This window comes from Hypanus sabinus, chromosome 17, assembly GCF_030144855.1.
Source record: "Hypanus sabinus isolate sHypSab1 chromosome 17, sHypSab1.hap1, whole genome shotgun sequence".
In the NCBI taxonomy this organism is placed as follows: Eukaryota; Metazoa; Chordata; class Chondrichthyes; order Myliobatiformes; family Dasyatidae; genus Hypanus; species Hypanus sabinus.
In genome coordinates, this window is record NC_082722.1 from 15,827,533 (window position 1) to 15,842,369 (window position 14,837).

The 14,837-nt window shown below is 39.7% G+C and overlaps 1 protein-coding gene across 2 annotated transcripts in view; it reads left to right on the plus strand.

Annotated features, from left to right (window-relative positions):
- Positions 1-2,135, plus strand: part of rfwd3 (ring finger and WD repeat domain 3) — a 60,600-nt gene extending 58,465 nt beyond the window's left edge. For both annotated transcript variants that reach the window (XM_059992596.1, XM_059992594.1), the window contains exon 13: positions 1,015-2,135. In XM_059992596.1, the coding sequence (XP_059848579.1) occupies positions 1,015-1,158 (144 nt within the window). In that variant the 3' untranslated portion in view covers positions 1,159-2,135. The remainder of the gene's footprint in view (positions 1-1,014) is intronic.
- The last annotated feature ends 12,702 nt before the right edge of the window (positions 2,136-14,837 follow it).

Genomic DNA, 14,837 nt, shown 5'->3' on the forward strand with positions numbered 1-14,837 from the left:
GAAAAAGAGCATTTACTCTTTCCTTTTGTCATTTAACCAACACTGAGCCCTTGTGAAATATCCTCTTATTTATCTTACCTACTCTGCTTAGTTATATTTTAAAAATAAATTGGATTTGTCAAATATGATTTGCCTCTCATTAACTCGTTGAGGCTGATTAATCAGATAATGATTTTCCATGTGTCCTGTTACTATGTCTTTTAATTGTCAGCTACTTGCTAGAATTCATTATGTCAGTGCGAAGGGTTTACAGTTCCTAATTTCCCTTCACCTTTTGAATAACAATGTTATACTTGCTTGCTTTCAGTCTGTTGCAAGTATTCCCTTTCTGAGGAATTTTGAAAGGTCATCACTAAAGCAACCATCTTCTAAACCCTATGGTAAAGGCTATCAGATTCAAATGAATCATCAACCTTTTACTCAGTTTCTCCAGTAGTAGTATGATTTACTTTTCCCTTTGTTGCTGTGTTCTATATTTATTCAATTAATCTATATTTAGATTTAAAAAATCACCATCCCTGACCTGAATGGCAGATCCTTTATTTTGAGACTCCAAAACATGGATATAGACAAGAAAAATAACATCAATTCTGTGTTAAATTTGTCTTTCAAATGAGATTGCTCATCATTTTGGCCTGGCTCTCTTCTTGAGACAGTCCCTCTGTTCTGGATCGGTCTAATAAACCTTTTGCTATACTCCCTCTGTCACACCTGTCCTTCCACTGTCTTTCTGGTGTGGTCTTGCCAGTGCTCCATATAACTGAAGCAGGATTTTTCTACAGCCCTGCTCCAAGATGAGTACATAAGACCTACCTTAGTTCCTTACTGTCTTTAGATTTTCTGTTTATTTCTTTCTATATTTGATGAGCTTTGCGCAACAAATATTTAATTGCATACTTTTTCTTTCCTTTTATTACTTTGATACTTGCTATTGTTTATTCACTGGCTTTAATTTTGGACTTTCATCTCTAGTTTTGAGACTTAGTAACCATCTTCATTCTCTTTCTGCCACAGTTGTGGAATGCAGGGACGGGCTCTCTCGTCCAGAAGCTTCAAGCTGACCAACCCATACTGGATATCTGTCCATTCGAGGTGAATCAAACCAATTTCCTTGGAACACTGACTGAAAAAATGGTGAAGATCTACAAGTGGACCTGATGGAATCTATATTTATAGTTTTGTTTTCACTGACTTGCTAAGGATGGGAATCAAAGGCCCAAATCTGATGATGGGATGAATCATGGCACTTTATAAAACTTTGCTCATATGTGGGCCATGTGTGACAGATGTACCCTCTCTATCTAATGATCAAAATGCTCCTATGCTGTAAACCATGGCCTTTGTTCAATTGCTTCCATTGTTGACAAATACTAATAATGAGAGTGGTGACATTTCCAACAAGACTCTGGGTAAAAATAAAAGCTTTTTTAGTACCATTTTACCTATTCGTTATTTTACCTCTCTTGGCATTTGCAATTTACTTTGCCTTTATTAATGTATAAATGATGTAAATTGCCAGGAGTCCCCAAGAGACCTGCAGCAACTCTTCCCACACACTCTGTATCCCTTCTCCCTTAGCTAATTCCAATGAGGATTTCTACATTTAACTGACTTCCAGTAGACCAACAGCAAAGGAACGAGTACAAGGTGGGAGGGGGACTATTAATAATATGCAGGCTAATCCACAGTATTGCCATTTAAATCCAACCTTTTCAAAATCCCTCCCATGTAGATCTGTAGAAATGGTTCCCTCTACCATTGGAGGACCTTCAGAGAATTGGGATCTTGTACAATTTGGTGTGATGCTGCATCTCCTAATTTGAGGAGGAAGAAATTTCCATTTGTTGATTTGATTGGATACTAGAGATTCTTGTAAGCAAATGTATCTTGTTGCACAAGACCAGAATGTTGACACTGATAACATAATGATCGAGAGAAAGGGACCACGATTGGATATGTTACAAGAGTCTGGTCTAATTTGATGCAGGAAATTTCCTGCTGGTGAAGGCAGTGGATGCCAGTATTAGATCTACACTTGACTGGGAATGTGCTCATTTGCAATAAAAATTTTCAGTATGTATATCTGTCATTTTAATATTATTACATTGAAATAAAAAAATTATCTGCATGTGAAATTTTTGGCTCCTTATTCTCCAGTCGTCCAATTGCCGATTAAATGATAACTGGATAATTACCATGTTCTATCAGAACTTGCATTGCAAGCAAAATCCATGATAATGTTGCAGTTGCCAGCTGTTTTTAAAATAATTATAACTATCTGCTTGATGTCAACTCCAGCTCTGCATTCCAGACTTGTTTGACTTTTTCCTTTTGTGAACTTGCTTCATTTAAGTAAGCTCATCTGCTTTGCATTTGATTTTCCGTGGTCAATCTGGGGTCCAATTTGAAGTTTATGTATAAATATTACTCACTTGTACAAAGGTACATGTAAAGCCTTGGTTAAGATTTTTACTGCTGTGCTGTAGGTATTTCATTTTAGCTGTTCTGTAAGAGCAGTCTGTTCTCCTTTTACCATGTTTGGGTTTGAGCTAAAGATAAGGAGCTACATTGTTCAACTTAGGAATGTTGTGTCAGCCAATCAAGATGGTGGAATTGGGGAAAAAAGTTCTGGAGAACACTGGGCAGTGAGTTTTTGTGACAGACACTGGTGTGAGTCAAGATTTTTTTGGCAGGAACTGAGAGCAGGCAGGAGGGAAGATGGTGAAGATGTTGTCCCTGTTGCACAAGGTGCTTGCTACAGATTAATGGTTTTAAGGAAGGACTAATGCTCCTTTGGGGGAGCCTGTTTGAGGTGGATTTTGAGCAGCATTTTGGAGGTGGTGTGTGCAGACAGTGGATCCAACATGTGATTTAAAAACAACTTCAGGATGAGCTCAAACTTGTGTGCACATTTGAGCTGGGTTAACTGTAATAGGCCTTTTTATTTTTTTATAACCATATAGTAATTACAGCACGGAAACAGGCCATCTCACCCTTCTAGTCTGTGCCGAGCGCTTACTCTCACCTAATCCCACTGACCCACACTCAGCCCATAACCCTCCATTCCTTTCCAGTCCATATACCTATCCAATTTTGCTTTAAATGACGATACTGAACCTGCTTCTACCACTTATACTGGAAGCTCATTCCACACAGCTACCACTCTGAGTAAAGAAATTCCCCCTCATGTTACCCTTAAACTTTTGCCCCCTAACTCTCAACTCATGTCCTCTTGTTTGAATCTTCCCTACTCTCAATGGAAAAAGCCTATCCACGTCAACTCTATCTATCCCCCTCATAATTTTAAATACCTCTATCAAGTCCCCCCTCAACCTTCTATGCTCCAAAGAATAAATACCTAACTTGTTCAACCTTTCCCTGTAACTTAGGTGTTGAAACCCATGTAACATTCTAGTAAATCTTCTCCATACTCTCGTCTATTTTGTTGACATCTTTCCTATAATTCGGTGACCAGAACTGTACACAATACTCCAAATTTGGCCTTACCAATGCCTTGTACAATTTAAGCATTACATCCCAACTCCTATACTCAATGTTCTGATTTATAAAGGCCAACATACCAAAAGCTTTCTTCACCACACTATCCATATGAGATTCTACCTTCAGGGAACTATGCACCATTATTCCTAGATCACTCTGTTCTACAACTCTGTTTTTCCTTTTTTTTCTACTAACTGTTCATTTGTAAATATACTTCCTTTATAATTGTATGCAGTGTATGATCTGTTATTTCTTGATGACAACTAATGGCATGAGGGCAGTATTTACAAAGTATTTGGTACAGATCAGGGTTCAGTTGTTTGAGATATCCCAACTTCCCAGCTTTGGTGGGACCTAGGTTATTACCACCCTAGAGGTGCGGAGTTTGAGCAAAATGGTTTTCACACCGCTGTTAGTGAGGGGCTAACAAGCCTCATCTCTGGAGATGCCCAGTAAAAAGGTGTTTCATACAGAAAGTTTGAAAGTGAGCAATAAATGATAGAATATTTTGGGGTTATAAACATTTCTTGATCAATTGAGGAATCTTCATAAATGGAACCACCTATTGAGAATCAGGTATATTATCATGTGTTGAAATTTGTTAACTTAGCAGCAGCAGCTCAATGCAATAGATAATACAGAAGAAAAAATAATAAATTACAGTATACAAATATTGAATTGATTAAAAATCGTGTAAAACGACAAATAATATGTATTAAAGTGAGGTAGTGTTCAATATCCATTTAGGAATCAGATGTAAGAGGGGAAGAAGCTGTTCCTGAATTGCTGAGTGTGTGCCTTAAGGCTTCTGTACCTCCTACCTGATGGTAACAGTGAGAAGAGGGCATGACCTGGGTGTTGGAGGCCCTTATAATGGATGCTGCCTTTCTGAGACACTGCTCTTCGATGTCCTGGGTATTTTGTAGGCTAGTACTCAAGATGGCGCCAACTAAATTTACAACCTTCTGCAGCTTCTTTCGATTCTTTGCAGTAGCCCCCACATACCAAACAGTGAGGCAGCCTGTCAGAATGCTCTCCACAGTACAGAAGCTTACCATATCTCGTCAAACTCCTAATTAAATATAGTCGCTGTCTTACCACCTTTTTCATTTCATCGATATATTGGGACCAGATTAGGTTCTCTGAGAGATCATGACACCCAGGAACTTGAAACTGCTCACTCTCTCCACTTTTGATCCCTCTGAGGATTGGTATGTGTTCCTTTGTCTTGCCCTTCCTGACATTGAGTGCCAGGTTGTTACTGTGACACCACTCCACTGGTTGGCATACCTCCCTCCTATTCAGCTTCTCATCACCATCACCATCAATGGTTGTATTGTCAGCCAATTTATAGATGGTATTTGAGCCATGCTTAGCCTCACAGTCATGTGTATATAGAGAGTAGAGCAGTGGGCTGAGCACACACCACTGAGGTGCGCCAGTGTTGATGGTCAGCGAGGAGGATATGTTATCACCAATCCGCACAGATTGTGGTCTTCTGGTTAGCAAGTTGAGGATCCAATTGCAGAGGGAGATACAGAGGCCCAGGTTCTGTAATGTATTCCATCATGCTTCATGTTAAAGGCCTCCATTGGGTCTTCCCTCATCCTTGTAATGAAATGAACAGTCTGCTCCATCTTTCCTGATTGTTCTAACCTATTGTCATGTTTATAGGACTTTGCTGTACCTTGTCCATTGCATGTTTATTGTTTTTATGAAATGGATATCTGAACCATCCACTTACCATGTTTGTAAAGCTTATCAATGAAAATAATAAAGAAAGATCGATAAACAGCATCCCTGGGCACAAGGAGAAATATGTCAGGACAGACTTTTCGGTCAATTCTTGCATTTGACAGACACATACCCCTCTGCTAAGGAAGGGTGGTTGAATTGTTGGGTAGTTGAAATTCCTGTAAATTTGGGAGCATCTGTTGGAAATTTTTCATGAATGTGTATTTTTGACAAGGCCACTATTTTGTTCCACTGTATGAAATGACTTTCAGAGTGCAGGGAATGATATGGATTTTGGTTTGTAGTCAATGTAGACTAAGTCAGGTAAGGTCAGCTGTTTTCACTCCCTTAATGTAGATCATTTACATGAATTTTAAATACTCCAGCATCTGTGTTGCATTTAAACTTGTGTTCTTGGACCATAAATCCGGATCACTGGAGGACCAATCCAGTAAGTTACTCATTGTACCATGTAGAGGAAAGCAAGTGCTGGGGAAGTTAATCATTGACAGAGTAAGGATCGATGAAGAGGCCTAGTAAAAGTAGAGTGAACATGGAAGCTATTATATTTTCTTCTGCTACCAGTGGATCAGGAATAGGTTAGTAGGCCTCAGCTGAAATGGAGCCAGTGGGAACTTTGTGATGTTTGAAGTTAAGAGTGGTGGGAGAAGTAAAATGAGTTGTTTTAATTCTGAACCAAATTCTAACTCAGTAGTTTGGTCAGCTATCTGGAATGAATGGCAGCAGGTTTTGAGTTCAGTGCACTGAAAAATTTATAGAGCTTTGTAATCCACTGAGAAAACACTTCTCAAATCTAAGATCATCAGCATTCTATATAGAGTACTGTATTGCTGATCAATGGCACAATGAACATTAAGTCAAATGGTCACTATAGCTGTCCTTTTTGAAACTATTTCGCTTTGTAATAAATTGATGTATACTCATAAAATTTCTGTTATTCTGCATGAAGAGTTGCACACTATTTCTGCCTACTATGAGGGAGACACAACTAGGAATCAAATCACTTCACGTGAAAGTCGACAAGCTTCTAGTCAATAATAGATAATAGTATCTGCATGCACTCTTCCTTCCATTCAGTGTACCAGGTAGGAGTTAATTACTAGCTACGGTATGTTCAACAACCAGTAATGTGTGAAAAGAGAAAGTCAATAAAATGTGTGCATTATATACTGTATAAAAAAATTATGCTAAGCAGAAAATGTTGTATTGACCACTTAAGTTCACAGAATAACTTGAATATTTGTGAAAATTGGAATATCACCATTGAGAAGGCTAACTAGTTAAGCATACTTGTTGGGGAGAAGCCAAGCATAAATTCTTTTTCCTCAGCTGATTGGATCATGCATTTCGATGTTTGGAAATTTGAAGTATTGATTGAAAGTTATTACTGCAGAATTTTGCCAAGGCATTATGTATATTACTAAAAGAATAATATTTTATATAGCCTGAATCCCCTTTGTATCAACTTCCTGCAGCAATCTCATTTACACTTGAAATTCCAGTCCCACTGTTTTCCCCTGCTGCAACTGTCCCCGTCCCATACCTAAAGCCCTACAAGTAATCCTTAACTGCACTTTCCTCATGTCCATTACCCACTCCTCCCTTCTCCATTTGTAGTCCATCTGGGTCTCTCAATCTAAGGTTTGCTTTTGATTCCTACATGTGAGTTTACCCACTTTCGCCTTTCTTACATGCAACAAACTAAATCCCCACAAAGGTGAAATTGACATTCTAAGAATTTTTTTAATGGGTTTGCTTTGTAAATTAACTCAATAGTTCAGAATCTTGGTGCACATGTGCATAATTGTATACTTATGAAGATACTGTTCTCCAAGTAATTATATATTAGTTTTGGAGAAGATGCAGCAGGGATTTGCTGGGAAGTTTAAATTATTGAGTTAGGTTCAATTACCTTGAGTACAGTAGACTGTTCAGTGTTCAGGGATCAATATTTAATCCATAAGGTATAAGAGAAAACTTAGGCCATTTGCCCCATTGAGTCTGCTCTGCCATTTCATGGGTGATCCAATTTTCCTCTCATTTTCAATCTCCTGCCTTCTCCCTGTATCCCTTCATGCCCTGACCAATCAAGAATCTGAACCTCTGCCCTTAAATATACATGGATTTGATCCTCCACAGCTGCCTGTGACAATTCCACAGGTTCATCACTCTCTGGCTGAAGAAATTCCTCCTCATCTCTGTTTTAAATGAAAAAAGGACACCTCTCTATTCTGAGGCTGTGTCCTCTGGTTTTAGACTCTCTCATCAGAGGAAACATCTCCTCCACATCCACTCTATCAAGGCCTTTCACCATTCGAGGTTTCAATGAGGTCACCCTTTATTCTTCTGATTTCTAGTGAAAACAGTCGCAGAGCAATCGAATGCTCTTCATATGCCAAGCCATTTAATCCTGGAATCATTTTCGTGAACCTCCATTGAACCCTCTCCAGTTTTATCACATCCTTTCTGAGGGGCCCAAAACTGCTCACAATACACTAAGTGAGGCCTCATCAGTGCTTTATGAAGTCTCAACATATATTTGCTTTTCTATTCTTATTCTCTTGAAATGAATGCTAACATTGCATTTGCCTTTCTCACCGCAGACTCAACCGGCAAATTAACCTTTAGGGAATCCTGAACAAGCACTCCCAAGTCCCTTTGCGCCTCAGTTTGTATTTTCTGTCCATTTAGAAAATCTTCAACCCTTTCTTCTATCAAAGTGCATGACCATGCATTTCCCAGCACTGTATAACATCTGCCACTTTGTTGCCTATTCTGTCCTGTAGCATCTCTACTTCCTGAAAAGTACCTTCCCCTCCATTTATCATCATATTGTCTGCAAACTTTGCAACAAAGCCATCAATTACATCACCCAAATCAATGGCATATAACGTAAAAATAATCAGTCCTAACATTGACCCCTGTGAAACACCAATAGTCACCGGCAGCCAACCAGAAAAGGCTCCCTTTATTCCCACTTTTCGTCTCCTGCCAATCAGTCACTGCTTTATCTCTGCTAGAATCTTTCCTGTAACACCATGGGCTTGTAACTTAATTAGCAGCCTTGTGTGTGACACCTTATCAAAGGCTTTCTGAAAATCCAAGTACACAAAATCAACAGATTCTCCTTTGTTATTTCTTCAAAGAATTCCAACAGATTTGTCAGGCAAGATTTTCCCGAGGAAACCATGGCCTATAAACTATGGCCTATTTTAGCATGTGCCTCCAAGTATCCTTGAGACCTCATTCTAAATAATCGACTCCAATATTTTCTCGACAATGGAGGTCAGACCAACTTGGCCTATAGTTTCCTTGCTTCTGCCTGTCTCCCTTTATGAAGAATAGAGTGGCATTTGCAATATTCCTGTCTTCTGTAACCATTCCAGAATCCAGTGATTCGTGAAAGATCGTTACTAATGTCTCAATGATCTTGTTGGCCACCTCTTTTGGAACCCTCGGGTGTACATCATCTGGTCCAGGTGAGTATTTTACCTTCAGACATTTTGGTTTCCCAAGAACTTACTCTCTAGTTATGGTAACATAACATACTTCATGACCCCTGACACCTGGAACTTCCACAATACTGCTAATGAGGGCATACACAGAGCAAAAATCCACAGTGAAGACTGACTCAAAATACTTATTCATCTGCCATTTCATTGCCCCCCATTACTACCTTTCCAGCATCATTTTCCAGCAGTTTGATATCCACTCTCACCTCTCTTTTACACTTTATGTATCTGAAGAAACTTTTGGTATTCTCTTCACTATTATTGGTTAACTTACTGTGGTCTTCCATCTTTACCTTCCTAATGACTTTTAGTTGCCTTCTGTTGGTTTTTAAAAGCTTCACAATCCTCTAACTTCCCACTAATTTCTGCTCTATTATATACCCTTTTTGGCATTTATGTTGGCTCTGACTTGTCTTGTTAGCCACGGTTGTGTTATTCCTTTAGAATACTTCTTCTTCTTTGGGATGTATATATACTGTCACCTTCTGAATTACTTTCAGAAATCCTAGCCATTGCTGCACTGCCGCCATCCCTGCCAGTGTTCTTTTCCAATTAGTTCTGAACAACTCTTCCCTCATGTCTCTGTAATCCCTTAACTCCACTGTGATACTGATACATCTGACTTTAGCTGCTTCTCAAATTTCAGGGTGAATTTAATCATATTATGATCACTTTCCCCGAGGGTTATTTTACCTTAAGCTCTAATCAATTCTGGTTCATTGCACAACACCCTATCCAGAACAGCTGATCCCCTAGAGGGCTCAACCATGAGCTACTCTTTAGAGTCATCTTGTGGGCATTCGACAAATTCCCCCTCTTGGAATCAAGCTACAACCTGATTTTCCCAATCTACCTGCATAACTGAAATCCCCCATAACTGTTGGAACATTGCCCTTTTGGCACGTGTTTTCTGTCTCCTGTTGTAATTTGTAGACCACATCCTTACTATTTCTTGGGATGTCTGTATACAACTCCCATCGGGTCTTTTTACCCTTACAGTTCCTTAGGTCTATCCACAGTGATTCAATACCTTCTGACCCTATGTCACCTCTTTCTATTAATTTGATTTCATTTTTTACCATCAGAGCAATGGTCCCCCTCTCTGCCTTCCTGCCTGTCCTTTTGATACAATGTGTATCCTTGGATATTAAACTCTTCTTTCATCCATGATACAGTGATGCCTACAACATCATACCTACCAATCTGTGACTGTACTGCAAGTTCATCTACTGTATTCCATATAATGCATACATCCAAATACAACACCTTCAGTCCTGTATTCACCCTTCTCGATTTTGTCCACCTTTTACACTGCAACTCATCCTGTTAACCTCACTACACAATGCCTCTTTTTATAAACCAGCTACCTCATCTTCAGCACTATTATCTGCCTTTCTTGCATTGAAATACCTGGACAGAATGGATGGGTTACACCTGAACCCAAAAGGGTCCAATATCCTAGCAGGCAGGTTTTATAGAGCTGTTAGGGAGAGTTTAAACTAATTTGGCAGGGGAATGGGAACTGGAGTGATAGGACTGATGAAGGGGAAAACAGAAGTAAATCAAAGATAACTTGCAGCAGAGATGATAGAAAGGACAGGCAGGAGATGAGGCATCATCACAGCCAGTGGGATAATTTACAGGGCAATAGAGGCATGGTGCAGTTAAAACAGAAAGCAACAAATAGTGGACTGAAAGTGTTATAATTGAATGCATGTAGCATAAGAAATAAAGTGGACGATCTTGAAATCCAGCTACAGATGGGTAAGTACGACTTGGCCATTTCTGAAACTTGGCTAACGGATGGCTGCCATTGGGAGCCAAACATCTAAGGATATGCAATGTATCGGAAAGATAGGTTAGTAGGCAGAGAGGGTGGTGAGGCCCTGTGTAAAAGAAATAATATTAAATCACTTGAAAGGGGTGACATAGGATTGGAAGGTGTAGAGTGTCTATGGGTTGAGTTAAGAAATGGCCGATCCTAATGGCAGTTGTATACAGACCTCCAAACAGCAGCTGGGATGTGGATTACAAATTATAGCAGGAGATAGAAAAGATGTGTCAGAAAGGCAATGTCATGATAATCGTTGGGGATTTTAACATGAAAGTGGATTGGGAAAACCAGGCCAGTACTGGACCTCGAGAGAGAATTTGTAGAATGTCTAAGGGATGGCTTTTTCAAACAGCTTGTTATTGAGCCCACCAGGGGATTGGCTGTGCTGGATTGGGTGTTGTGCAATGATCTGGAGGTGATGAGAGAGCTCAAGGTTAAGGAATTCTTAGGGAACAGTGATCATAATATGATCACGTTCACTTTGAAATTTGAGAAGTAGGAACTAAATTCCAATGTGTTGGTATTTCAGTGGAATAAAGGAAATTACAATGGCATGAGAGGGGAACTGGCCAAAGTTGACTGGAAAGGGACACAAGCAGAAAGGAAGCTGGCAACTAATATCAAAGAAGATACTAAAAGGTTTTTTAAGTATGTAAAGGGTAAAAGAGAGTTGAGGATAGATAAAGGACCAATAGAAAATGATGCTGGAGATATTGTAATAAGAGACACAGAGATGGCAGAGGACTGAATGCATATTTTGTGTCAGCATTCACAGTGGAAGACATCTGCAGTATACCAGACATTCAAGAGTGTCAGGGAAGTGAAGTACATGCAGTGAAAATTATAACTGAGAAGGTGCTCAGGAAGCTTAATGGTCTGAGGGTGGATAAATCTCCTGGAGCTGCTGAAATGCACCCTCAGCTTCTGAAGGAAGTAGACAGAGAGATTGCAGAGGCATTAACAATGATCTTTCAAGAATTGATAGATTCTGGTATTGTACCAGAATTGCTAATGTTACTCTGCTCTTTAAGAAGGGTAGGAGGCAGCAGAAAGGAAACTATAGACCTGTTAGCCTTACATCAGTGGTTTGGAAGTTGTTAGAATCGATTGTTAGGGATAAGATTACAGAGTACCCGGAGGCACATGACAAGACACACCATGACAAGACATGGTTTTCTGAAAGGAAAATCCTGCCTATCTGATCTACTGCAGTTTTTTGAGTAAATTACAAGCACAGTAGACAAAGGAGATGCAGTGGATGTGGTGTACTTTGATTTTCATAAGGCCTTTGACAAGGTGCCACACGTGAGGCTGCTTAGCAAAGTAAGAGCCCATGGAATTACAGGGAAGTTACTAGCACGGGTGGAGCATTGGCTGTTCAGCAGAAAACAGAGTGGGAATAAAAGGATCCTATTTTGGTTGGCTGCCAGTTACCAATGGAGTTCCACAGGGGTCAGTGTTGGGACCACTGCATTTTATGATGTATGTCAATGAGGTGGATATGGGATTAATGGACATGGTTAAATTTGATGATAATACAAAGAAAGGTGGAGGAACAGGTAGAGTTGAGGAACAGAGAGCCTGCAGAGAGACTTAGATAGTTTTGGGGAATGGGCAAAGAAGTGGCAAATGAAATACAATGTTGGAAAGTGTATGATCATGCATCTTGGTAAAAGAAATAAACGGGCAGACTATTATTTAGTTGGGAAAGAATTCAAAATGCAGAGATGCAAAGGGTCTTTACAGTCCTTGTGCAGGATACCCTCAAGGTTAACTTCCAGATTGAGTCAGTGGTGAAGAAGGTGAATGCAATTTAAGGTGAAATACCTCATTTCTAGAGGTCTAGAATACAAGAGCAAGAATGTGATGTTGAGGCTCTATAAGGCACTCATGAGACAACACTTGGAGTATTGTGTGCAGGTTTGGGCTCCTTATTTTAGAAAGAGTATATTGACATTGGAGAGGGCTCAGAGAAGATTCAGGAGAATGATTCCAGGAATGAAAGGGTTACCATATGAGGAACGTCTGGCAGCTGTTGGGCTGTATTCCCTGGAGTTCAGGAGAATGAGAGAGGATCTCATAGAAATATTCCAAATATTAAAAAGGCCTGAACAGATTAGATATGGCAAAGTTATTTCCCATGGTAAGGGAGTCTAGGACAAGAGGGCACAACTTCAGGATTGATGGACCTCCATTTAGAACAGAGATGCAGAGAAATTACTTTAGTCAGAGAGTGGTAAATCTGTGGAATTTGTTGCCACGAGCAGCTGTGGAGGCCAAGTCATTGGGTGCATTTAAGGCAGAGATAGATTATTGATTAGCCAGGGCATCAAAGGGCCTAGGGAGAAGGCAGGGGAGTAGGGATGACTGTAAGAATTGGATCAGCGGATTGAATGGTGGAGCAGACTCAATTGGCTGGATGGTCTTACCCCACCACCTGGCTTCACCAATTATCTTCTAGCTTGTACTCCTTTCCCTGTCCCTTGGACCCTCTTACTCTGGCTTCTTCCCCTTGCTTTACAGTCCTGATAAAGGGTCTCAGTCTGAAATATTGACTCTTCATTCCTTTCCATAGATGCTGCCTAACCTGCTGAGTTCCTCCTGCAGTTTGTATGAATTACTCTTGGAAAAATATGGGTCATCTTTCATAGATAATAAATAAAGAGGAGGACATAGTAGAATTGTAAAAGGGTCATGGTAGGGGTGGGGATTGGAAAGTACTTTCTCTGCACAAAGTAAAACTTTGAACTCTGTTCCAAAGGATTTGGTGCTGGGACAAATATATTATACTAGGTAGATTTTGGTCAGAACAGGGTGTAAATAGAGAAGCATTTAAATTACTTAATGGCTGTAGGATGCAGATAGCCATAAATGAATGGTGGATCTGGCTCAAATGTCTGAATAGCAGTCTTCCTATTTTTGTGGATGTTGTTGTTAAGCCCATTACCCCTACTGGGGCACAGGCCACTGACAGCAGCTCGCCAGAAGCCTCTATTCTGTGCCAGTTTTTCAAGTTTTCCCCATCTTCAAAGATCCTTCCTTTTCCAGGGATGAAGTCTTTAGAGCTTCTGTAGCTCTGGGCTTTTACAGTATGGGGTTGTTGGCCCCATGCCCAACCCTCTTGCAGCCAGCCTTGTGACCATCCATGGCAGTGTTATTCATGAGGATGCTGATCACAAAATTTATTTTGTGGACCAGTAGTTTATTTTTTTTTAAAAAGCCTAAATGTGAAATTAAAGTTCTATCAATATCAGCCTGTTCTATAGCTACTTATAATGAACAAAGACAATTAATAGCAGGTGAAGGATTGAGCTTCAAAATATTGTGCTGATGATATCAAGTGTTTGTTCTAACTTGCTCACTATACGATAAAAACTGGAGTGGATTTGAGTTCAATCCCTCCCCACTCTGGGCATACTGATTTTAGAATACTGTTGTGAAAATTCCAGGGAAGTTCCCTTGTGGGTACTTAGGCTTGTGGCAAAAATGATAAAATTGGACAGTGTTTCACTAGCTCATTGCCATCCACTTATCTCCACTGAAGATCAGGTTGGATCTAGCTATTGATTATTTCATTTTTCTCCACAAATTAATTAGCTTTGCTACTGAATATCACTTGAAAGGCTTTGAATTAAATACTGTGCTGGTGAAATGATGCACATCAGTTTAGTTTGGGGGAATAAAGGAAAACTTGGCAAGCAAAATATTTTTATATTTTGGAACAACTTATCTGGACCTAACAATGCAATATCCGCTGTGAACTAACTAAATGTTAACCAGAACCAGGGGAATAAATCAATGAAAATTCATATGTTTTCACTAGATAAAACTAAAAATGAACAACTAATCAGTCAGGATCTGAAAGAAGAAATGAGTTAATGTTCCAAGTGAATACTTCTGCATGAACTCTGAGTATTTTACACATGGTGCCAGTACTGCAGTGTGTGACTGTAACCTTTTGTTACTGTAAGTAACTACAAATGCTGGAGGTCTTGTACAAAAGCAGAGTGGTATTACCCAGTGGACAAGCCAATCAAACACGAGGTTTAATATCTTTGATCCAAATGGATTGTGTCTTCACATTATGATAGGGTTATTACTACATATTTAATAAGACATAGTAGCAGAATTAGGCCATTCAGCCCATTGAGTCTGCTCTGCCATTTCATTATGACTGATCTATTTCCCTCTCAACCTCATTCTCCTGTTTTCTCCACATTACCTTTCATGTCCTG